We start from the raw sequence: 25,464 nt of genomic DNA on the forward strand, positions 1-25,464 counted from the left end.
TTTTAAAGGAAGAAATAGATAGATTCTGTCCCAGATATTTCACAAGCCTGAGTAATGCGGTGACTCCCCGATGTCTAGCCTAAGTGTTTCTGTTGTATAGAGTGAAGTTAGATGTCTAGAAAGGGAAAGTCAGGCTAAGGAAACATGCTGTTTGCAGAAACCGTGCCCCTTCCTTGTGAGAAGATAAAAAGCTATGAGAGAACCAGCTGTGTTTATAATGTCACTTTCATTGTCTCAGTAAAAATTCACAAAATTGATTAAATATAGCAAATGGAGCTTTCTGCAATATATTTCTTAAAATGTTTATATAATTAATATGTTTAATGAAAGAAAATGTGTAGAAAATATTTGTAAAACTGCTTTCTTGATTCCTCTTCTCATAGACCCAGTATAGGCTATCGAGTTGTCACAGACAAAGGATTTAATTTTTCACCAGCAGATGAAGCTTTTGTTTGCCAAAAGAAGAACCATTTTCAGATAACCATCCACATCCAAGTTTGGGGAAATCCAAAATTTGTCAAAACCCAAATGGGCGTAAAGCCAATAGAAATGTTTTACTTGAAAGCTTTTGGGATTAAGGTAAGTCTTTTATTTGGTTCTGTTTAATTCAGCCACCATTATTATGTGTCTCAGTTGTCTATTTCTGCATAATGAACTGCCCCAAAACTCAGCAACTTAATAAACTAACAATCATTTATTTGAGTCACAAATTTGCAAGTTGGTTAGGACTTTGCTCTGATAGTTCATCTCTGTTCAGGAGCTTTCTGCTGGGGCAGTTCCACTGGACCTGGATCCACTTTACAAGATGGGTCACTTACCATGTCTGTCAATTTGTGTTGGCCATCAGCCAGGAGCTTAAAGGGGCCATCGCTGGGAGGCTGTGGCTCTTCTCCATGTGATCTCTCCTTAAGGTTGCTTGTGCTTCCTCACAGCATGGTAGATGGGTTCTTAAAATAAATGCTACAGGGCATAGGGAGTGGAAGCTGCTAATTTCTTAAACCTGGACTCAGAAACTGGCACAGTACCACTTCAAACTGAAATTTTGCAGTTTTCAGTGTATGCATTGTACACTTCGTCTACTGAATATATTTTTAGTTATTTTATGCTTTTTGATGCTGCTTCATTTTCATACAGAGTAGATTCAAAGTTTTGACCAAATTCTCAAAGAAGTCCTTGACTTGAAAAACCAAGTAACCACTAGTCTAGTCAATGGCCCCTCTTTTCCAGTTTAACTGAGAGGGGAGACTGAGGCCTAGTATGTTACACAATTCATCCAAGATAATAAAAAGTAGAGCTGGATTTAGAATGCAGGTAAGATGAGGTCAATTAGTTGATAAGTATCTATTAAATTATTACCTCAGATCCAGCACCTTGGGGTGAGGAGTAGCTATTGTCCACATATTTTATTCTGATCATTACTCTGGGCTGTGCCTCCCCAGATAGGGCTAGACTACCAAATACATCAGCTGCTCTTCCTCCAAACACAGCTCTTAAACCAAACCAAACCAGGACAAAATAAAAGCAAATACAAACAAACAGCAACAAAAACCCATATATTTTTTATTTGGAAAGTAATAATTTCATTGTGAAAACTTTGGAATACAATAGAAAAATATGAAGAAAAGAGAAAATTCGTTTATATATGGGATCCGTGATTTGGTAGCTTAATTTTTCTTTATTTTCTTTTCTGTCAGTAAAATTACTGTCAGATTAATATTTTATAAAAAAAAACCCACTAGATGATATTAAAGATTCTATTAACTATTATTTACAAGGATGATGTGATTTCTATTGTATAGGTGTAACATGTGACTTCCTATATCGTTGTAAACTTTATATCCAATTTTTTGTTCTTTCTAATAGAACTGCAGTAAACATCTACATATACCCATCTTTGCATGAAGATAAATTCCAGCAGAGGAATTTACAAATCAAAAATGCAAACATTATTAAGACTCTTGATGTAGGTTGCCCAGTGTCTTTTCAGAAAGATTGTTATTGTGTAAATACCCGTTAAGCCATAGATGACAGGGGAAATCTCACCACACTGTTATCACTAGTCACTAATAATAATGTTTTTTGTTGTTGTTGTTGCTTTTTATTTTTTTATTTTTCTGAAGTTGGAAACGGGGAGGCAATCAGACAGACTCCCGCATGTGCCCGACCGGGATCCACCCGGCATGCCCACCAGGGGGCGATAATCTGCCCATCTGGGGCATCGCTCTGTTGCAACCAGAGCCATTCTAGCACCTGAGGCAGAGGCCATGGAGCCATCCTCAGCGCCCGGGCCAACTTTGCTCCAGTGGAGCCTTGGCTGCAGGAGGGGAAGAGAGAGATAGAGAGGAAGGAGAGGGGGAGGGGTGGAGAAGCAGATGGGCCTATCTCCTGTGTGCTCTGGCCGGGAATCAAACTCGGGACTCCTGCTCACCAGGCCAATGTTCTACCACTGAGCCAACCGGCCAGCGCTAATAATAAGAGTTTTTAACAAGTACTGAATAAATGTCATTTTCTGTATTTTACTTATTTTTTTTTTAATTGGAATGTAAACTCTGCAAGGGCAAGGACTTTTGTTAATTTGGTCAACTTTTCATCACTAATGCCTTGAGCAATGCCTGGTGCATAGCAGGTGTTCAACAAGTGTTTATAGAATGAATGAATGAATGAATGCATCCTTTGAGCTGGGTTGCTCCTTGTTTTGCAACTGATGTTTCTGCTAGCCCATTCTGTACTCACTGTTTCCCTGAAATAGTCTGTGGTCTTGTGTTTTCACTGTTTAGTTTTACAGGTATTTGTTTCTTTTCTCACCAATAGCACACTGCTTTAAGGCCAGAACCATTTTCTTACGTGTCTTTTCAGTGGCTTGCCCCTCCTGCCCAGTGCCTAAGCTAATACCTTGGAAAACTTTTAAAGTAATTGAACAATATTTACTAATGAAATTTTTTATTAACCAATTAATTTACTAAGTAATTAATCTATGTTGTTCTACATAGGTAGAAGCCACCAATCAAGTAATTGCTATTGAACAGTCTCAAGCAGATAGAAGCAAAAAGATTTTCAATCCTGTGAAGTAAGAACTTCTTTTCTGAATTCCTTTGTGAATGTTTTTGGAAGAAGAGTTATTGCCCAACCTATGTTGTGTTTTTTAAAATGAATCCTACTGTAGAAACTAAACAATAATATATTATTTCTAGTCTAAACAATAACGTTATGGACACATGCTATCAACAAAAATAAAGTAGGTAAAATACATTGAAATAACTGCAAAAATTCTTTATAAAATGCTCTGTTTTTAAGTCATTATTATTTTTATAATCATTTACTACTGACAGTCTTGCTAACAAACTTGGTTCTGTGGGATAGATTATGGTTAGATCTTTTCATTTTTCATTTAACTCTGCATGATGCTGATAGAATTAATTTCAAGGCTCTGGATCTATCCTGTACTTATAATTCATTTTTTTCTTATTTTTTAAAGCTATGTCAGTAGATAGGTTCCAAAAAAGAAAGCATAGAGGACTGGAATTATCCAAAGCAATATGGCATTCCAGAGAGAGAGTCCCCTGTAGAATCACTTTGGAGTGGGATTTGCTTTCTAACTGATTTGGGTGGGATGTAGTTGAGACAGCTCAGTATTTAGACCTCACGTCAATGCCACGTGGGCTGGGAAGAAGAAGGTCCCTTAGCTGGGACAGTCCAGGCAGGAGCTCAACCTGATGCTGGAGCAGCAGCCTCGTGTACAAACACAGCTCTTAACTTGTCTGGTTTATCTGGTTCTCTCTTGTGTGGGAAAGGCTGTGTGTGGTCTTTCCTAGGAGCAAGCAGCCCCTCACAACTAGGCAAGGAGGGACAAATATGTGGAGGAGATGTGCAGGAATTCACGAGGAACCTGGAGAAACTGCTCCAGTCCACAGTTAGTGCTGTAGAAGCAGAGGAACAGATAAAACATGTCGTTTCTCCTCATTGTGGAGGTAAAGAACCCATGTCTGGTATAGGGAGCAAATAGCCCTCATGAGTCAGGAACTCTGGACTTCAGTTCCTGTGGAATGAGCATTTCCCTTCAAGTTATTCCGTGGACTTCCCTGGCACCCACTCCTGGCCATGCTATAGACAGTTTATAAAAATCAGTGCCTGGAATAAACGGTCCTCCACAGTGTGACGGGAACTGGGGAGACTGAACATACTTGAGAATCTCAGAATGGGTTACATCTGCTAAAGACTCTATGTTCTTTTACAGTCTCTTGGTATTTCTGCTGTTTGTTTTAGAGTTGACCTACTGGCCAACCAAGTCACCAAAGTAACGTTGGGCCGACTACACTTCAGTGAAACCACAGCAAATAACATGAGGAAGAAGGGGAGACCAAATCCTGACCAGAGGTACCAGCATCACCGTGTCTGTCCCGGGGTGGCCGGCGCTTTGTATGACTGGGCAGTGCTCTCCAGGGGCTCCTCTGCCCCGCTGAGCCCTCCGGGCCTGCAAACTGGCCTCCCTCCGCCATTCCCCTCCCCTCTCTGACTCAGGTTATTGGCACATCTCATTTACCCTTAGACATCTTTCTTCTTCCAGCCTCACCCTGGAATGCCTACCCTCCTGTCGAGCCCCAAAGCTGCTCTCCTTGGTTCCCACCATGATTCTCTGGACTGACCATATATTTATGTCTCTTTGCTGTCTCAGGGCTGAGGACTGCCTGCACTTTTCACTTTTTCTTTTTTTTTTTTTTTCGTTTTTATTGATTTGAGAAAGAGAGTGGAGGGGAGAGGGAGAGAAACATCAATTTGTTATTCCACTTAGTTGTGCATTTATTGGCTGATTCTTGTATGTGTCCTATCTGGGAATTGAGCCTGCAATGTTGGCCTCTCAGAACCAAGCTCTAACCTATTGAGTTACCCAGCCAGGGCTTGACTGCATTGCTTAAATCTGTGTGCTGGTCACTAATATGATGCCCTGAATTCTGCAGCTTTGCTATAACATTTTTTGAGTAAAAAGAAAATAAATTTGCATTAATAATTTAGACTTATGTTCTCAGAGTGTGGTCCCAGCACTATCACAGGTAGAATAACCTGAACTCTTACTAGAAATACAAGTTCTCAGACCTCATCAGAGACCAACTGAATCAAAAACTCCGGGGGTGTTGCTCAGCAATTTGTAGTTTAACAAGCACTCCAGGTGACTCTAGTGCATGCTCAAGCTTGAGAGCCACTGGTTTTAGAATATAGGCTTTAGAGTTGGACAAAGTATGTTTGAATATATCATACTGCCACTTACTAGCGGGGTGACCTTTAGTATCTAACTTAACTCTCTGAGACTCATTTTCCTATTTTGTAAAATGGGGACAATAACCTGTATTCTACTCAAATAGAGTTGTTTTGGGGGAACTAAGTGAAATAATGTATATAAACTGCTTAGCCCAATTCATGACATACAGAGCACCCAGTAGATGGTAGCCAATAATTATAACAACAACTATCAATACTATTATTGATTTATTTAGATACAGAGAAGAAATTCTGTAGGGATTGGAGAATTTGTTGAGTGTCACAGAGGAAGTTGATGTAGTATTTTTATGCAGTTATTAAAGCAAAAGCTTCTCTGATAGGGATAATTTTTATTTTGACTTTTGAGAAATGGTTTGATCTTTAAAATGTCTCCTTAGTGGTACACATGAAGAAGCAAATGAAATAACTGGTGAAAGTTGCCATTGGGAGTGAGTGGAGCGGCGGGTCCTGGTCTTGGACCCCAGTCATGACTGGAGGGTGTGGAAGGTCCTGGTACCCAGCCAGAAACAGTTCGGGAGGGAAGGGGCCAGTGTATCTCAGCAAATCCTGTTGAGGCCCAGAACAGGTGGCGTGGGTGACTCTGGACAAAAGGACCCCTAAAGTGACCTCCTGTTGTGCGTGTGTTTGTGAGCAGTGCAGTGCTGAGGGACCAGCGCGGCAGCCTGAGTCACGACTGCACAGGCGGTCTGAGCCCAGGCCCCTCATGGGCGGTCAAACCAGTGAGGCCTCCACGGCTCACCGACTCCTCCAACCGGGCAAAGTGTGGACCCAGAACAATAGCAAGTGAATCAAGTGCTCTCACATTTCACAGGAGGGGCAACTTAAAGCAGAGGAGCGACATCTTTAAATATACAGTTTTTAAATGCATAAACCCATCTAGGTGAATTCACTATTGGTTAACTGTGGGATGGTATTTGATTGCACAGATTGTGTCTCTGTTCCCTGATGTGTTGGCATTGGTCTGCTGTTTCTGAATTAGATACTTCATGTTGGTGGTCGGACTGTACGCTGCTAACCAAGACCAGCTCTATCTGTTGTCTGCCCACATCTCCGAGAGGATCATTGTAAGGGTAAGCTCAGTTCTTTGACTTTTCTGGATCCTACATGCTTTTCTTGAGGATGGTAATAGCAGATACTATTATTTTAGTTTTTACACAGTGGTTCTCAAACAAGAAAACTTCTGTCCCCCCCAAGAGTCATTTGGCAATATCTGTAAACATTTCTGGTTGTGGAGAGTGCTGTCCTCTGATGTGTACAGGTCAGGGGTGCTGCTCAACACCTTGCAAGGCACAGGACAACTCCCACGGCAAAGAATTATTCTCCTGAAAGGTTAATAGTACTGCGGTCAAGAAACCCTGGTTTTTACACTGTGTTCTAGGCACTGGGCTAAATTATCTGTATATGACATCATTTTATATTGTTGCACATTTGTATTACATTCTTTATACCCAAAGGCAGGGAGGTACAAGAGGGTAAGACACTTATCTGTGATCACACAGCTTATCACCGATGGAATCCAGTTATAACCCAGTGCTCTCTGATCCCGAAGCCCATAGGGTGGGGAGAGGGGTAGGAAGGCCTTCCGTGCCCTAACATGGTGTTACTGTAGGGTAACCCCAGGGGCAGCTGGACCCCTGCCTAGCACCGGGTAACGGCCCTGCACGTTTTGCTGAATGACTGATTGGTCACAGCTGTGAACAGAGTCTTGGCAGCCATGAGAACGTAAAATTGGTGGCAGCTGTGCCTGCAGCTGTGTGAGGCCAGGCTGGCCACTGCTGAGAATGCCAGGGGCATGAGGAAACAGGTAACCACAGGCCTGGCAGCCCTGGGAGGGGGGCTGTCACGCTCTCTGAAGTGACACGGGCTGGACATGGGAACTCCAACGGGCAAAGCGTTCACTACAGACATGCCCACGTAGGCGGCTGTTAACCTTAGCTCTGAGGACAAGATCTACCCATTTGGGGAAGTGAGTCTTCCTTGCTTGCCTTGAGCTATTCTGAAACAAAGGGCCTTCTGTGTAATTCTTTTAGTCAATTAAAAATAATAAGCCACCTATTAGTGGAAACCCTTAAACTGCATCTCACAGTTTTAATGGAGGTGAGCTAATGATGGAGATGAGGTAAAGCTCTGATTTGTTCAGAAGTCCCGGGGTGAAGGCAGAGCTATGTGCCTGCCAGCAGCACGCCCCCACCCCCATCGCTGCGCTTTGTGGGGCTGGTCTAACCTGTGGCAAGTGAGGCTCCCACCCCCCAACCCCCCACCCCCACCTGGGCAAAGGCGGGAGGCCTTCTCCCATTGGTCATGAACCAAGGACAGAGGTTCCTGTCCCTCCTTCAGCATGGCTCAGGGGGGTCTTCCACATCTCACCTGATGTAATCTGGGATTGCTTTGCTGCAATGACAAATCAGATTTGCAATAAAGTCTGGAAACATAGGTTGTTTATTGTTTCTGATTTCTCATAGGAAGGAATAAATTGAGAGGGAGCAGAGATTAGATATCACAGAAGTGCTGCTCTGAGCTGCAGAGCTCCTGCCTGAGTCTAGCAGGCTGCTCGTCACCTGCACACTTTGAGTAATTTACCTGGTGGTGGGGTTCCTCCGTGTCCTGCTCGCAGCTCCTGTACATCTGTCTTCCAGCTGCCGTGCAGGTCCTCGTGGCAGCACTCCGAGAGAGAACCCTCTGTCTGGCGTGTTATTACCCTGACTCTGTTCCTGGTGCCTCCTCGTAGCCAAAGCAATATGATAATTTAACTCATAGTGATGACTTTGAGAAGCTGAACATTTTCTGCACTTTGTATTTAGTATAAATCCTAAAAAGGCATTAAATATGTACTCGGCATAGTTTGGATGTCATGTCATTACTGAGATTTTGGTTTTAAAAATGATTGTACTTTCCTCCCCCCCAAAATAATGATTTCACTCTAGATATGACTGCTTTCTTCTAGCCATAATTTTTGGTTAAAGAAAATGCCCTGTTCTACAAATGTGCTGGGTAACACAAGGGTTACCCTAACAAAAATGAGAAGAAGAATAGTAATAACAGAAAACCTCCCCCCAAACTAGAATTGGTATTTCATTCTAACTCCAAAATGCAGAAGTTAAAATAAATGCAGACTTCTGAATCTATTTGTGTAATGTTTAAACCAACCAAGAGAAAAACGACTTCAGTAATGGCAGTATTGTTTAAATCAATGTTTTAGAAATGTGCACAGAACACATTCCCTGCCTGACAGTCTACCAGTCTCCATGCAGGTGTACGCATCACAGGTTGGGCAGAAGGCAGACCAGCCTACATTCTGCAAAAAAGCCAAATATGACCTCTTAGGCCATGGCCTGGCTCTGTTAGTTTGAGCTCCAGAATGTAGGAAGAAAAATTTGACAATTAAAGATATTACAAGACCCTGGCTGGTAGCTCAGTGGATAGAGCATCAGCCCAGTGTATGGACATCCCAGGTTTGATTCCTGGCTAGGGCACACAGGAGAAGTGACCATCTGCTTCTCTCCTTCTCCTTCCCCCTTCTCTCCCTCTTCTCCTCCTGTAGCCAGTGACTTGATTGGTTTGAGTGTGGCCCTGGGCACTGAGAATAGCTTGGTTGGTCTGAGCATGTCAGCCTCAGGCACTAAAAATACCTAGTTTGATTTGAGCATCGGCCCCAGATGAGGTTGCTGGGTGGATCCCAGTGGGGGTGCATGTGGGAGTCTGTCTCACTATCTCCCCACCTCTCACTAAAAACAAACAAACAAACAAACAAACAACTGAGCACATTAAACTGCAAATTGCATTAAGCAAATTCAGATCCATTTTGAGGCCTAAGAATCATTTCTCTCAATAGCAGAGATGCATGTAAGGGTGGTTGGATGAGGTCTGGAATAGATGAGTCAGGCCTCCAGGAGGGCTTCAGGAAACCAAGCTTGTCAGAATTCTCCTTGGAGAGAGAATGGTGAGCAGAACCCAGTAATTGCTCTTCTTGGTTGTCAATCAAAACAGCTTCAGAACTATACTATGGCCCCATAGTGTAAATTGACCAATTTAATGGAAATCAAGGTTTGCTTCAAAGAGCCGATTTATTTCCCAGATGTGTGTTTTGGGAGCATTCCCCAGCAGAGTTCCTTCAGATTCTCCTTGTTAATGACTCAACTTTCCTTCGGTTTCCTGTTGCTTCTAAAACACATCATTTAACCTGCTGTGTTGCAGGCCGGAGAGATGATCACCTCTGTCTGTCTTCCCAAGATGTCCCACCTCCACAGTTTTTGATTCAGGAGGTTGGAGATGCCCAAGAATATGCCTCCTCACACACTTCCAGGAGATGTACTCCTGGCCTGCGGACCACACTTTGAGTAGCATGAGTAGAGAGCATTTTGAGACCCCTTTTCCACAGCCCTTTTAATAGGTACAAAAATTGATTTCTTATGAGTTGCCTTCTTCAGCTCAAGCTCTCCTTTTATGCTCATTAGCTATTATTGCTTTAGAAGCCCAAACAATGGAAAAGCAGAGAAATTCCAGCTTTCCATTCCAAACTCAGAGCAAGCCTCAAATGTGTATTAACTGATGTTTCCTGTGCCAAGCATCTGCAGGGGGTGCCACTTACATTGCGTTCTTTGTGCATGGACTTTCCCTCCCTCCTCCCCCCACCCCAATGATACAATTGTGCAGGTGTGTGGCTGAGTTCAGCAGATTAATCAATTATAGGTTGGAGAGTGGTAGCTGTGCATGGCAGAGGGTGTTGAGAATCAATTTGAGACTATGCATCCCTATTTTTTGCAGTGTTTATGTATACATGATTTCAATAAATTCCTACAACGCTGTGAGATAGGTAAAGGAGACATTATTATCTTTCTTCCTCAGAGGAGAAAACTGGTACAGAGAGGTCAACTGACTGCCCCAAGGTCACACGGAGAGTCTGTGTCACACGTAGACTAAAATGTTCAGGTCTTCCCTAATGATATGAGGCTGTGGGATAGATAAGAGCAGTACTTTAGAAAATTTAATTCATTTTGGTATTTGATATCAATCATCTATTATTGGGCCACATGTGAATACAACTTCATAATTCCAGAAAGTTTTTCTGTGATTCCACTACAGTTTGTTTTGACACATTAAGATTCTGGATACCAGAGAAAGAAAACAATTTCACAGATTTTATAACATTTTCCATTAGGGATGAGAACCCCTCCTTGGGGTTATACATTTAGAAAACTTTTGTCTCTGGCCCTTCCCAAAATGATTTGAATATAGTTTAGGGATTTGAGTTTTCAGCCGATGAAAGCCAAGTGAGATTGCTGTAGTAGTTCCAAAAAATTAAATCTACTTATATCAACTGTTCCAGTAACAGTTACCAACATGATGATAATTATCCCAAAGCTCATTAAGAAAAAAAAAAAATTCATCACCATCCTATTTTGTTTCCTTGAAGTGGCTGGCTCATTATGTTCAGAGTGGAGCAAAATACATCAACATTTTAGATGGCATACCTTTGGATTTAGTTGATTGCTTGTATAAAAGGATTTGAGTCAAAGCCAATATGCCATTCACAGCCAAGAGGGCTCTAGGGATTGTGCAGAAAAGCTCTTTGTTCAAGTGAATTCACACAAAATAATGTTCAACGCTGTTACTTTATATTCTTTCATTGCTGTTGTCCATCAGGTGTTGATGGTTGAGTTATCCAAGCAGCTCAGGGTCCAGACGGTGGGAATGAAACAGGAAGTTGAAGACATCTAAAAGTTCTTTAACTGAACCCACACTAAGAAGTACACCTTGTGGTTTCTTTTATTATTTTAAAATTGGTAACACATACAGATGGTAAAAACATTTAAATCATACTGAGAGTACAGAGGGAACAGTAAACCTCCCTTTCACTCCAGTCTCTACCTCTCCCAGTCCCCATCCTTGAGAAAATCGTTGTTGCTGGTTTACTGAGTGTTCTTCAGAGATACAGTCTGCGCATGTGCAGGTGCTAAGAATGCAGCATCTCGCATATACCACCAGAAAGGCAAAAGCTTTGCATTTGTGCTGACTTTTTAGATGATGAGGATCCCTGCTGTTTTGTCTGAATTTCTGACAACCTGCCTTACACATACAAAAATCAGATTTAGAAAGATAGGTCATAATTCTTTATTTTTTAAAATAAATTGTACAACATTATGTACCATTAAAACGTGTTTGAAAATAATTTTTTTTTAAAATGGGGAACATGTCCACAGTATGAGTCTGATAAAAACAGAGGGCAGAATTATATAAGACGGGGCAAAAGTCGGTTTACAGTTGCTTGAATGGGAAAATAATAATTAATAAAGGATAATATAAGAAGAAACTTTTTTACTTTTTCCATAAATCTTTCTCTCCCTGTTTTATTGTGTGCTCAGTCCCCCCACCAGCCAGTCGCCACTCCCGACAGCTGTCAGCTTGCTCTCCAAGAGTCTGTCTCTGTTTTGCTTGTTAGCTCATTGTGTTCATTAGATTCCACATATGAGTGAAATCATATGGTACTTGTCTTTCTCTGACAGGCTTATTTAACTTAGCATAATAATTTTAAAAGCAAATTAATTTTTTATGGAGATTTTGATGGATTTAGAGATCCTTAAAAGTGTTTGGAAATAGATATATTCAGCTGCTATAGGAAACTAGGGAATAGGGAAGGCAATACAGTGGAAATTTCTTCAGCAAAAAATTTCATTTTTTAGACATTTATTTATTGATTTTTTAGAAAAAAGAGGAGAGAGAAAGAGAGAGAGAGAGAGAGAGAGAGAGCAAAATATCCATTTGTTGTTCCACTCATTTATGCCCTCATTGGTTGATTCCTATGTGTGCCCTGCCTGGGAGACCTGCCTCATAACCTTGGTTTATCAGGACAGTGCTGAATCCACTGAGCTACCTGGCCAGGGCAACAAAGAATTTTATTGAAGAGTGAAATCTCCACAGCTTTGTCGAAAGTTTCACTTGGGTTTTCTTTGAAGACCACATTCAACCAGGGCTACTTCTAGACAACAGCAGAAAAAGGCAGAGTTAATATCATTATTTAATAATCAAAGGAAGTAATTCCCACTTCAGAACTTACTTGTTTTGTAGCTTTGGGAAATTTATCATTTCAGAGTTTCAGTATCAATAAAATGAGGATAATAGTACATCTCTTATAGAATTAAGGTGTGGATGTGCACACACACAAATGTAGCCACTATTACTCTTCCTTTGGCATATCTGTATTTAGGGAATAGTTGAGATGTATTAAATATATTTGTATTGTCATTTGCTAGTCAGTTGCATATAAAAGCATAAATATGGAAGTGTTTTGAAACTATAAAAAAGCTAAAATGCCTGCATTTTTTATTTACCTGAGCTTTAATAAACTTGCAATATTTTCTGATTTTATGTCTGGTTTTAAAATCATTGTTATTATCCCTGAAAAGACAATCATTGTAAGTATTCTCTTTCATCTTTCTCCCAGTACCATGGACACATGATCAATCCCAGATACATGCAATAGAGACTGGATATTCCAAACCACAGCAACCCGAGCTCCAGCTGCTGGGGGACAGAGCAGTTAGGGAGCCCCCTGGCTCTCCTGGGACCACAGTTATATGGATACATCAGAATATCCCATCTAACATGATTCTCAGGGGAAAGACTTAGATACAATGTTTTTCTTTCCTATGAGAAATAAAGCCATCATCTCTTCCTGCTACTGTAACTTTAATTGTAATATATTTATGTATTTTTTCTAGGCTTCTAATCCTGGGCAATTTGAAAATGACAGTGATGCATTATGGCAGCGAGGACAAGTTCCCGAATCTGTCGTCTGTCATGGTCGAGTGGGAATAAACACAGATGCGCCGGACGAAGCCCTGGTTGTCTGTGGCAACGTGAAAGTGATGGGGACAGTTATGCATCCCTCTGACAGCCGGGTAAAGCAGAATATCGAGGAGGTGAGCACGGGGCAGGCCTTGGATGCCTCGTCTGACACCTGAGCCAGGTGTGCTGGGCGCTCTGGCCTCTGACACATCTCACATGGGGCGTTGCTACAGGTTGCCTGTGGTGTGAGACTGCTTAAGAGTTAGGAGTGGTGAAGCTGTTAGGCGTCTCTGCTGGAACTGTAAAGCAGCTCCTACCCAAGAGCACGGACTCACCTGACAGGAGCAGTGGGCAGTGACATGTAGCGCTGGCTTCCCAAGCAGCAGGTCTCTGGGTTACTTTCCACAGGCGATGGCCCTTCCTTCCATGCATGGCCAGCTGCCGGAGATGGCCTTTTCCTTCCCACCTCCAAGTGTCCATCTCCCTATTCATCTTCTGAACACTGTCTCGGCCCGGTTCCTGCCCGGACCTCTCCTGGACCTCTCCAGCCGCTTCCACCCAGAGTCCGGGCACCGACCACTGTCTGCCACACTCATCATCTTTCTCCAAGGAGCAGTCACAGAAGCTCCTCCTGTTCAGCCCTCACTTGATCAATCCCATCGCCCGAGGTGCTGAGTCAAGACTCTCTCCCTTTGTGGAGAAGCAGCCACCTTGTGGAAATCAGAAATCAGGCCTGGAATTCAGAAGGCTGCTCCTCCACTCTGGGCTCAGCCTGGCAACATGACCCTAGACGGCGCTTAGTCTTGCTGACACTCAGTATCTTCACCTATAGGACGGGAACGGTGCCTCTCTGCCTGACCCCACTGAGTCCTCTATACTTTTCCCCCCCGTTGAAATAAGTACTGAATCAGTGGAAAGTCACAAGTGCTATGGTTAGGATTAAGGTGCCAGGTTACTCCCGGTTCCAGCTCTTCCACCGTTTAATCTGTTTCCTATTCCCTGCTTCCATCACTTGCCCGCCCTCTCACTTGCGCTGCTTCCTGGAAGCATTTTTAAAGCTGTGGAAAATGGTGTTTTTAAGCCTCCTGTCCGTATTCTTTTTTGGTTCACAGGAGACGTAATCTGTAAATCACTGGCCGTTCTTGCAGGCTGCATTCCTTCCCCAGCGCAGATCTGCACTGGTTTTGCTAAACCAGCCAAGGAATGTCCTCCTCTGCTGAGAGGATTCCACAGGACGGCTGTAATTGTAGACTCTCATGCCGATTGTGGAGCTGCGGCTCATGTTAGAAGAGCTGTGACCGACCAGCCGATGGGAACGCGCAGGGCCGGAGAGTTCTCACATACATTTTCAGATCCCAGTCCTAGATACTGTGCCTTTGCCTTTTAGAGAAAGAGAGAGGAACTACGTTTCAGGTCACACTAACTCAAACTTATCCTTGCAATTGGCTATACAGTTCCCTCCCAGGTCTTATCTACATGCAAATGAAACGTGACAAGCGGGGCAAGTCCTCCATCACCCCTCCTGCTGCCCCAGGCTGTCCCCAGAACTTTATTTACTAAAGTATCCCAATGCTGCTCCTAGGTTTGAAGAGCATATACTGTCCCGAAACAGCAAACTTCCCAAGAGCTTCTCAAATCCCTTCTTGGAAGCCTTTTCCATGAAGTGAGATGTCACTCTAATCTGGACTGTAACTGTGGAATGCCTGCAGCCTGGTCCTGGGTGCAGCAGTGTGGGGTGAGGAGAAGCAAATGTATTTCTGATGGCTTTAGGCGACTCCTGTGTTTTGGTCGTTCGACTCCCGCCGGGGTCATGACCCACAGATTGAGAACCAACTGCTGCTCTAGAGGAAGGCTGGCATTTTTGTCCTCATTCTGGCAACCACTGGCCCAGCAAATGGGGCCCAGAGACATTCTATGTCTCTGTTTATTCTTCTGTGAACAGGGAATGCTTATATTCATTTTTCCCATGGGCTTTTTCTAATCATGTGAAGCAATTTTTAGCTGTACATGGCTAAGCAAATAGATACCATTATTATTTACTTGTAAATGATGCAAATTATGTCATTCATTTATTAAATTATTTCATATTAATATAGTTGTTCCTAATAGGTCTATCCACACCTACAAAATATCTGTTTCTAAGAAATCTTGTCTGTCCTACTGGCCATTTCTTATAGATGAGAGAAGGGATGGTAATGTCGACGATGGTGCTGGCAGACATGTGGACTTTATCTTCGCCTCTCCCTTGGTTTTTCCAACTTGTGAAAAGAGAGCCATTCTTCCAAATGCGCTGGGGAGGGATGTGTGGTTGATCTGATCACATGCATAGGACTGGAGACGTGCATCCTTTATTCTTTAAGGTTGCACGGTAACCAGAGCGGGCTCCTGGATGAGCTATTGTTGCAAAACACAGGGACCAAACATGTTACCGAATACTGCGGCAGAGAAAATGAGTATCAGTTGCTGCCTTGCCTTGGCTCCGTGTTTCCTTGCTCAAGGCAACGCAGGGCACCCTGCAGCTATTAAGCGCACAAGCACTCTGGGTAGAGAGTCCTGGTGGAGGAGATCTCTGGGGCTCATCTGGATGCATATCCAAAACACAGAGAGAATAACGCAGATAGGCTTGCAACCTGTGCAATGGAAGCACTGGGAAAATGAGGCCGCCTAAGAGGAGCAGCTTAATTCACCTAGTGGCATTGTGCTCTCTGGTGTGACTTTAGACTGGAGAAGGAAATGCAGCTCTTACAATGGAAACTGAACAGAGTGAGGGTGGAAAGGGTAGGCTGAAAACCAAAAGGGCATGAAGAATATCAATGTCAATACAGAAAAAAGAAGAGGAAGTCAAAAGTTGAATGCATCTGTGGAATTCTACAGTGAAGGCAGGAAACAGGCAGCAAAAGACCCAAAAATAAAAGCCAGAAAAAATCAATTAAGATAAAATGCTCAAAATATTTTTCTTCCAACCGCACCAGCACTGAGCTAGTTAAAGACAAAAGTGTGAAGAGCTGGAGAAAGTCAAACATGCTGTCTCCCCCCAGGGCCTCAAGCCAAATGCAGAAGTTCCTCAGCTCTGGGTGAGCAGTCTGAGGCGAGACTGATGTCCTGGCTGTGGGCTGCAGCCAGACGACCTATAATAAGACCTCTTTCCCTGAGCTAACTGGACTCCCATGGACTAGAATGTCTTCTCTGTGGTGCAATTCTTGAGTTAATGATATAGAAACCTTGGGCATGAGGCAGCATGACAGTGATGGCCATTTGCACTCATGGTCAAAAGTTTCCAAAACTGCTGTGGGCGAGATCGAATCAGACACTATAATTCAGTTTGTAGCTTCTTGCTCAGCACACAGGATGAGGAAGGCGTGGCGTTAAGTGCTGGGCTGTGTACAGTTTCTGGAGGAGGATTCCAACAAGGCACGGCCCTTCCCTCAAGGGTTTTCTCTAGACAAGTGTACACCTGGGGAACAGGCAACACAGGCAGTTTATATTTAGCTTTGGAAAGTCTACAAGCCGGAAATCAGAAGAGAATTTTTCTTAGAGAAACATTGTGATAGGTCTGTAGATCCCCAACCCTACCCTCAAATTTTTGGGGGGCAAAATCCTGTCTGATATACAATGGTAACAGTACTAGATACCCTAATTACTATGTCTAGCAATATGTCTTTGGGAAGAAATGTATTCAAGGATCCAATTTAGACACCAGGGGTCATTTTTCCTCTATGTAACCTGGATAGCCTGAGTGAGGGCACATCTTTTTTTGCTTTCCATCTGCAACAAAGAAACGGACACTGCCTCAACTTTGGTTTCCAATGGGGACTCATGCACAAACCACAGCGATAATGAATAGTAGGCACAGCAAGCACAGGGCGCCCAAGGGTGCGGGCAGGGGGAACTGGGTGGGGCCTGCCTAACACAACGCCAGTCCAGGCTGGCTCTTGTCTCAATTCTGTTAGTGTCAGGAATTGTTCTGCCACCTCACCACCTCCATTCTTTCATTCCTTCTTTTCTTCAGTGAAGTTCTGGGTGCCTGTTACATCAGACACTTTGCTAGGTGCCATCAGTTCCTGAAATGAACTGGGCCTTGTTCTAAGGAATAGAACTTTTATTAAAATTTGAACTCTGGGCCCTGGCCAGTTGGCTCAGTGGTAGAGTATTGGCCTGGCATGTGATTTCCTGGGTTATATTCTCGGTCAGGGCACACAGGAGAAGCAACCATCTGCTTCTCCACTTCTCCTCTCGCTTCTCTCTCTCTCTCTTTTTCCCCTTCCTGCAGCCATGGCTCAAATGTAGTGAGTTGGCCCTGGGTGCTGAGAATGGCTCCATGGCCTCCACTTCAGGCACTAAGAAGAGTTTGGTTGCTGAGCAATGGAGCAAGGGCCCCAGATGGGCAGAGCACCACCCCCTAGCGGGCTTGCCAGGTGGATCCTAATCGGGGTGCATGCAGGAGTCTGTCTCTGCCTCCCCTCCTCTTGCTAAATAAATTTTTAAAAATATTTGAACTCTAGATAAGAAACACCCATTTAATCTCCAGTGTCTGGCACATAGTAACTACTCATTGAATATTTGTTGAATGAATGAAGGAGCTCACAGGGTTAGATGTATGAGATTATGACTGTTCTTTCCCAGTATGGCCTGCGAGGCCGTCCTGCTCTGGCCTTACCTTTACAATCTAGTCATGCCCAGCTCTGCCTCTGCTGTGCCGCTGTCACTACCGGGCATCTGCTGTCTTGGGAGCTGGCTCATCCCTGTCTTAGTGTTGCCCTTTCTGGCTTCCCCTGCTCCCCCATCTTTCCACAACTAACTCCTATCTTAACGTTATTAATTTGTTTAACAAATGTTAGTTGGGCACCTCCTACCTGGAAGGAATTGTACTAGAAACTGGTGATTTGGTGATGATCAGAAAAACATGGCCTCATATGTCCTCAGGGAGTGTAGCCTATAGGGAAGAAAGATAATAAGGGTGACACAAACAGCTGTCTGGTGACAACCTGACTAGGGCTATGAAAAAAAGAACAGGTGCCATTAGCACATAAGCGAAGGGACCTTCCTAGCCTTGGAGGTCAAGCATGGCTCCTCCAGTGAAGGGATGTTTAAATTGGGGGGGGGGGAATTGCTTTTGAGGCAGGGAAAATGCTATGATCAAAGGTCTTGAAGTAAAAGAGGAGAACATGTTTGGAAACTGAAATAAGCTGAGGAAGCTTCACTAACTCAAGGAAGCCCTCTTTATGCTCCCCTAAGAATATTTCAGACACTTGCTTGGAGCAGCCATGACCTTCTGTTCATAAATCCAGCATCACCCCACATATCACATGGTCATATAATTCATAGCTGATGAGTGTGCCTTCTTGTGTAGATCATAAACTTTGTAAAGGCAATCATTTATAAAATGTTAACTCTCAATTACAATTTACATTCAATATTATTTTATATTACAGTGGTTCCGGGTGAAAAGGCAGTCATTTTCAAAATCCCAACACTTTGTGTAGTGTGCGGTATGTTGAAGGTGGTTTTAGTTGACTAACTAAACAATGAATGAACGCATTGAACCAAACTTTTGGTCAGAGCAGTTATTTAAACAACAGTGAGCTCAAAGCTATACTCCCTGATAAATACCTGAGGTAAAGCTTGTCTGTTTAGCCAGTTAAGTGCCAAGCCACAACCTTTCACAATCCAAATGAGGGAAGGGCAAGAGCCTTTAAGGATATTGGAACAACTTTTCTGCTCACCCGACTGAGTGGGTTAAGAGGAGCTGAGGGTCATGATGGGAGTTTTCTTAAACCAGTTATGTTCTAAAAGAAAATTTAAGGGAACCCACATAAGACTGCCAACTTTTTACTTCTTGAATATGGTCATTAAAAAAAAATCAAATTGTTATACCATCAATTCATTAAACAAAACTCAAAGGAAAGGGGAATGTTTTGAATCAAACACATTTAGCTTTAGGAAAAATTCACTCTATAGTTTTTATTGATATCGTTTTGCTAGGACCCTGAGAAATATTTTTGAGGAATTTGCAGTGACAATTGGAAATGCCCTTAACAGCCATCACTGGCAGGGTGACCTGGGGGAGAAGCGACCCCATGAGGGGAAAGTCGGTGTCTCGAGGGTCCAGCAGGCAGGCAGCCTAGACTTGCATTCCACCCCTTAAGGACATTTTCTTCAGCAGAATAGTCAAAGCAAATCAGTGATGCAAGACAGATCCACACCTCAGAGTTTGTGCCTGAACTAAACTCTGCATTACCAACTTATAAATACAAGGTTGACTTGGGTTGGTTTGGGGTTTGTACTGTGTGCTCCTTTGAAAATGATTCTTCTCAATCCTTCAGCGGTTGGTTCAGTCCGCAGTGAGCAACCCCAGTTCGCAGGAGGAGGGTTCATCTCTCAGAGGAGGGAAGGAAGGTAACAGCAATGAATGAGCGAGCTTTTGTCCTGGAATTTAGACAGGAAAACTGGCTCATTTTACAAATCAGTGGCTAGAAGTCATGAACATGGAAGTTGAAATTTTGGCTTCTCTAAGGAGAAAAGTATAAATTTCCCTTAAAATCGTTTAAGCAACGAGCAAAGACTCCCGTTTTCAACATGCCTAATCTCTCAGGTTCACTCTGGGCATTGATCTGAGTAGCAGATATGGAAGCAAGTGAAATCTGCTCTTCTTCAATTAGGTGGACACGAATGAACAGCTGAGGAGAATAGCCCAGATGAGGATTGTTGAATATGACTACAAGCCTGAGTTTGCCTCTGCGATGGGAATAAACACAGCCCATCAAACAGGTATGCGCAGAAGTTCCCCTTTAAATGTTGTATCGTCACCTATTAAAATTATAATTTCAAAATTTTAATCTGGAGGTTGTGTGCCATGGTGTTAGAGTGAGACAACATCTTGTTGGTCTAACTCATCCTCCATGAAACCCATAATCACTAGAACAGAAGAGCTTAAGGAAATTTGTCATCTTTACTCAACACACTACCGCATTCCTGCACCCTAAGATACTGGTGTGGTGCTTTGGATATATTGTTTCTTTTCATTGGTGTCCTCTTGCTCATGGAATCAGGGTCAAGAGGCAGATGGTAGCTCAAGCTGTGTGAGGGGCAGTGTTGGGCCATCCTGGGTTGGAAAGAGCAAATGGTGGGGTAGGCAGGTCTAGGTCAGAGAAGGGCAAAGTGAAGGTTATACTCCAATCCAGGAATCTTTTTTTTAAAAAGTGAGAGTAGAGGAGATAGAGAGACAGACTCCCACATGTGCCTTAAGTGGAATCTACCCTGCAAGCCAGTCTGGGACCAATGCTTAAGTAACCGAGCTATCTTCAGTGCCTGAGGCAGATGCTCAGACCAACTGAGATATCCTCAGCACCCGGGACCACACTTGAACCAATCAAGCCACTGGCTGCAGGAGGGAAAGAGGGAGAGAAAGGGGAGAGGGAGGAGAGGATAAGCAGATGGTTGCTTCTCATGGGTGCTCTGCCTGGGGATCAAACCCAGATGTCCACATGCTGGGCCGATGCTGTATCCACTGAGCCAACTGGCCAGGGCCAATCTGGGAATCCTAAAGAACAACCAATGAGGGGGCAAGGTTTTTCTGCAGGAAAAGAAAATGAATCCAAGCTAATGCCCCACCCTTGCTTCTCTGTGCAGAAATTTTAAGGCATTTACTCACCCTTTTCCCCATTTGGCCCAAAATCTCAAGGAGAAGTAAAGAAAATGGCACTCCCACTTTAATTGTATAGAGGTTCATGGCTCAAAATTCCTTCTTTGCTTCAAATGCATGTAGATCAAAGCAAAAGCTGAGGTGGAATAAGCATCTATTTGCAAAGGCTTCCCGTGTGGCCTGTGGCTGTCACTGTTCCATTCTGATGTAGGCCGGGGAGGATTTTCTCCAGAAGGATCTTTTCCTGACTCAACCTGTTGGAATGTTTTGCGTCTAGGAATGATTGCTCAGGAGGTGCAAGAAATCCTGCCCGGAGCTGTAAGAGAGGTTGGCGATGTCACTTGTGAAAATGGAGAGACTCTAGAGAACTTCCTCATGGTCGATAAGGTAACCACTGAATAGATACCTGCCTGAGGAGCTATAACCCCACAGGGAACTCCCCTCTGTGACATCACAATGTGCTGAAACATCCAACCAGAAAACAGGACAGGATGAAGTATTCTTTAGCTAGCTGGGGAATAAGTTGGTGGCAATCATGGGCACCAGACAAGAAGTCCTATAGGGGTAAAAAAAATAAATGCCACAGTAAACATTCGAGGTCAGCAGGTCTTATTATTAGAGGAAAACCAGCCCTGGGAAAGACCACTTTAGTAAAAGAGCACTCAAACAAGGACCAAACATTGGGGGGAATATTGACAACATGCTGCAATTAGACTTTGTCTTGAAAAATAGAATGAACACTTACGAAAGTAAGTTATCTTACATAATAGCATTTAAGTCATCATTAAAACAAGGTGCTCCTCCTGAGAATGACGGGAGACTGAAGTGTTGATTTTTTTTTTCAGTGTGGTTTTTCAACAAAATTGTATGTTTGCCTTTCACAGAACAGTCATAAAGTGGGTTATTTTTACAAATATTCATGAGTCTCATCATTTTTCCCAAGAGTGTGTCTTCATTCTTTGATATTCAAATCATTCTCTGTTGAAGGAATGTCCCCCTCCTTGTGGACCAGCTCCTCATCACTTGTTAAGGCATCTAAGGCTGCCGTTTCCTCCCTGGCTGATGCCGTGTGTGTAGGATTTGAGTAGTTCTTCAAGATCATGTTTGTTAATTCGGTGAAATCCTGCATCTTTTACGAGCTTTGTAAATTCACTCTGCTTCTGATTTGCTTTGCATTGCATTATTACATTTGATGCTGGTGGGGGGGGGGGGAGACTGATTAACATGGGGATTTTATAGTAATCGGGAGAAATGTTTGAGCAAGATAAATCTGTAATTTGTCAGTTCAGTTTCAAATTATATAAGAATCTGTGGAGGTCTTATTAAAATTCATATTCTGATTCACTGAAGTCCTGCATTTCTTTTTTTATTATTTTTCTTCTATTTTTTAGTAAGAGAGAGAGAGAGAGGCAGGAAGAGAGAGAAAATGAGAAGCATCAACTTGTTGCATCACTTTGGTTGTTCATTGATTGCTTCTCATACATGCCTTGACCAGGCGCATATGAGAAGCAATCCCATGCTCAAGCCAGCGACACTGCACTCGAGCTGGCGAGCCCTCAATAAGCTGGTGACCTCTAAGGTTCTGCATTTCTAACCAGTCTCCAGGGGGTGCCAATTTTACCAATGCAGTGGTCAGCCAGCCATGATTGGCATTGCAGAGTAGGAGGTGCATTTTCATTGTAGGCCCTTCCATAGTCTTCCAACAGCTTCTTGGACAACAAAAACTTAGATAGAGAATGGATCAGGATGGCCTGCTTAGCCCTGGGCTGCCAGAGCCGAGAGACAGAGGTCGGGTTATTTCCTCCTGTTTCCCAGGATCACATCTTCGATGAAAGAAAATTTTTGTTCTCTCTCTCTCAAACCTGGGCTATCCATTCACTTGAAAAATATATCATGAGAAACTTATCTTGGATAATAAAGTATTGAAGTTTTCAAATAACTTACTTAGATACCTTATATTTACCTAAAATGTAAACTATATTTAGAGATATTTGTAGAATAAAGTCCCACTCACTCTCTTACATTTTCACAAGCTTCCTGGGGTGAGAGACTAGAGTGTGGGCACAGTTGTCGGTCCCAGGACACAGCCCCAGGAGTGTGTCACTAGGCCGCCAAGGTGGAGGCTCTTGGGGTTATTTGCCCGGCAGCAGCTACATCACTCTGGCTGTGGGCCCTCTTCTAAAACACGTAGGAAAGATGTTTCTGTGTTTCCACCGAAGGTAATGCCTGCCCAGGGTCTTATGACTCTCACTGTTCAGAAAAATAATTCGTTCTCCCCTGAGCCAGTATCTTCCCATTCCCAGTTGAGTTGAATGGGGACAGTTGGGATTATTAGCAACAGGAGTTTTAAAGGCCACCCTCCTTTCCCCCAGAAGAGGCTACAACTCATGTTCATTCCTAGGAAGACAAGTACAGAGGCCTGGGGTAGTAGGGGTGGCATTCTTGTTGCAGATAGCCAGGTTCATTTGTCACCTGAGGAGCAAACCATGCCAAGGCAGCATTCAGTGTATGAATAAGTAAAACCTACTACAGGAGTGCAGAGTGGAAAAGTTGCGATTCTCTTTGTAACAGGACCTTATAGTGATATGATCTACGGAGACGTCACTAAGGCCACACTCATTTACAGAATCTGTAACACCAGGAGCAGATGAGCATCTCCATACTCTGAAGCCTGACTTCCTTTTCAGGCTGGCTTCTGAGGATGGCCTTCAATTACTAGTTTAATCCTCAAATTTGTGGAATGCCCCTCCTCTACCTTATAAGTACTTTATAGAATATCACGTATATTCATTCTCATTAAGAACAAAGGGAACATGGCTCTTGTCCCATGCACTTTGGTAATTGTTAAATGGGCAAGATGTACCAAGAATCTCTTGCTTTCCTGGCCTCCCACCCATTCACACGGGCAGTGTGATGTCTTTGATTGCCACATCCAAGGGTACCAGGTTTAGGAGCTTCACTAGGACTTCCTGGGCTTCATATACCATTGTAACTGGTGGAGATCAGATAAGATACAGTCTCTCTAAATTCTTTACTTCATTTTACTTTCATCAGAAATTTCTTTTTTTATAAACATTTTTTCACTGAAGCTAAAATGCCAACTAGAAATGCACATAAAAATGTTGAGCTCTTGTGCTCCGTGATCACTCTATCATTTCCACATGTACTTTTGCAACTTTATGTCAGAACAGGAAAAAGAATGGCTAGATCTTTACAGACTGTCCATGCAACCAACCAAAATTGGAGATCAGTCATGTCAGTCAATGTTGGCACAAACAGCTTTCCTTTCTCTTCTTAATAGGAGGGATGACCTTGCAAGATAAACTTATCTGAAGTAATCTCCTTCTTCTCCACAGAGCCTCAGCATCAGGAAGGCAGAGAGTAAGGGCTCAGGGCTGATGCTGGGTCTAGGGGGCCACAAGGAGGTCGATGCCATTGTCTAACCCAGCACGAGACCACGGGAGGCATTCTGGCTTGTTCATCTGTCTCTTTTCCTGACTACTCTATTTGTTTTTGTGATTGTTTGGGAGCAGGTGGTTGCATTTCTTGAGCTTTATTATTAGGTGTTCTTGGTATAAGAAAAATGTACACATGCTTCATCAGGTGGTGGTGCAGCAAATAGAGCATTGACCTGGGGCACTGAGGGCCCAGGTTCGAAACCCCAAGGTCGCTGGCTTGAGTGCAGGCTCATCAGCTTGAGTGCGCGGTCACTGGTTTAGCGTGGGATCATAGACATGACCCCATGGTCGCTGCTTGAGCCCAAAAGTTGCTGACTTAAAACCTAAGATTGCTAGCTTGAGCAAGGGGTCACTGGCTTGGCTGGAGTTCCCTACACAAGGGACATCTGAGAAAGCAATCAATAAACAACTATAGTGCCACAACTAAGAGTTGATGCTTCTCATCTCTCTCCCTTCCTGTTTGTCTCTCTCACTAAAAACAAAAACAAAAAAAAAACCCTACAATAAATATAAGAACTTTCTGAAACAAATTCATAAGTAAGTTTATATAAAGATGAAGTTCATCTTATGAATATTTATTCATTGAAAAATTTGTGTTTGTGTGTGTTTTAAGATTGCATGTTATACATCACCTTCCTATAACTTAGTGTGTAGCTACTTTTTACTCATTGATTCTATTTTTCTTCAACCACAATGTGGCAGGAGTTGTCATTTGAGTCATGCAGGGATAAATAACACTTGGACCCTGCCTTTAAGTACCTTATAGATAAGACAGGTACACAAGAGATACAGCTCTGTGCTACAACGTGAGGGGTAGTGTGGGTGCATAAATGAAGCGCCGCATCAGTTCAGAGGAAGGAGAGGGCACCTGGGCACTAGGAGTTCAGGGTGGAACGGAGGTGGGGAGACAGTGTCATAAGACACGGTCGGACCTTGGGCTCTGAAGGGGTGACCCAGGGAGGGAGGGCATCACAGGTGGCCTCTCCAACCTTCCTTTAACTCATCCACATTATCAAAGTAGATGCCAAGTCCTGTTCTTACTTTGGCAGTATCCTTCTGTATCATCTTCCCTCCTTATTCTCTTTATCCTTTCCATTTTCTCCCTGTTATAACGGCCTAACTGACCTGCTTGCCACCAATAGGATTATCTTTCTTCGAAACAAAACAAATCTCTGCTCATACAATCTTCCTTCCCCACTTTTGGCTCTTCATTGGCTAGAAGCCTCCACAATCTGAATGGAATCTTGTATTTCTAACTCATTTTCTAACACTCACCCACCCACCCTGCAACCCCGCGATACCTTC

General features: G+C 43.2%; 1 protein-coding gene across 1 annotated transcript in view; it reads left to right on the forward strand.

The window, feature by feature from the left end:
- MYRFL (myelin regulatory factor like) overlaps positions 1–25,464 on the forward strand; it is a 121,364-nt gene that overhangs the window by 58,432 nt on the left and 37,468 nt on the right. Inside the window, exons 7-13 of the mRNA XM_066368544.1 lie at positions 384–579; positions 2,991–3,067; positions 4,264–4,374; positions 6,254–6,344; positions 12,993–13,193; positions 19,719–19,827; positions 20,979–21,088. Of these exons, the coding sequence (XP_066224641.1) occupies positions 384–579; positions 2,991–3,067; positions 4,264–4,374; positions 6,254–6,344; positions 12,993–13,193; positions 19,719–19,827; positions 20,979–21,088 (895 nt within the window). The remainder of the gene's footprint in view (positions 1–383; positions 580–2,990; positions 3,068–4,263; positions 4,375–6,253; positions 6,345–12,992; positions 13,194–19,718; positions 19,828–20,978; positions 21,089–25,464) is intronic.

Source organism: Saccopteryx leptura, chromosome 2 (genome assembly GCF_036850995.1).
Source record: "Saccopteryx leptura isolate mSacLep1 chromosome 2, mSacLep1_pri_phased_curated, whole genome shotgun sequence".
NCBI lineage: Eukaryota > Metazoa > Chordata > Mammalia > Chiroptera > Emballonuridae > Saccopteryx > Saccopteryx leptura.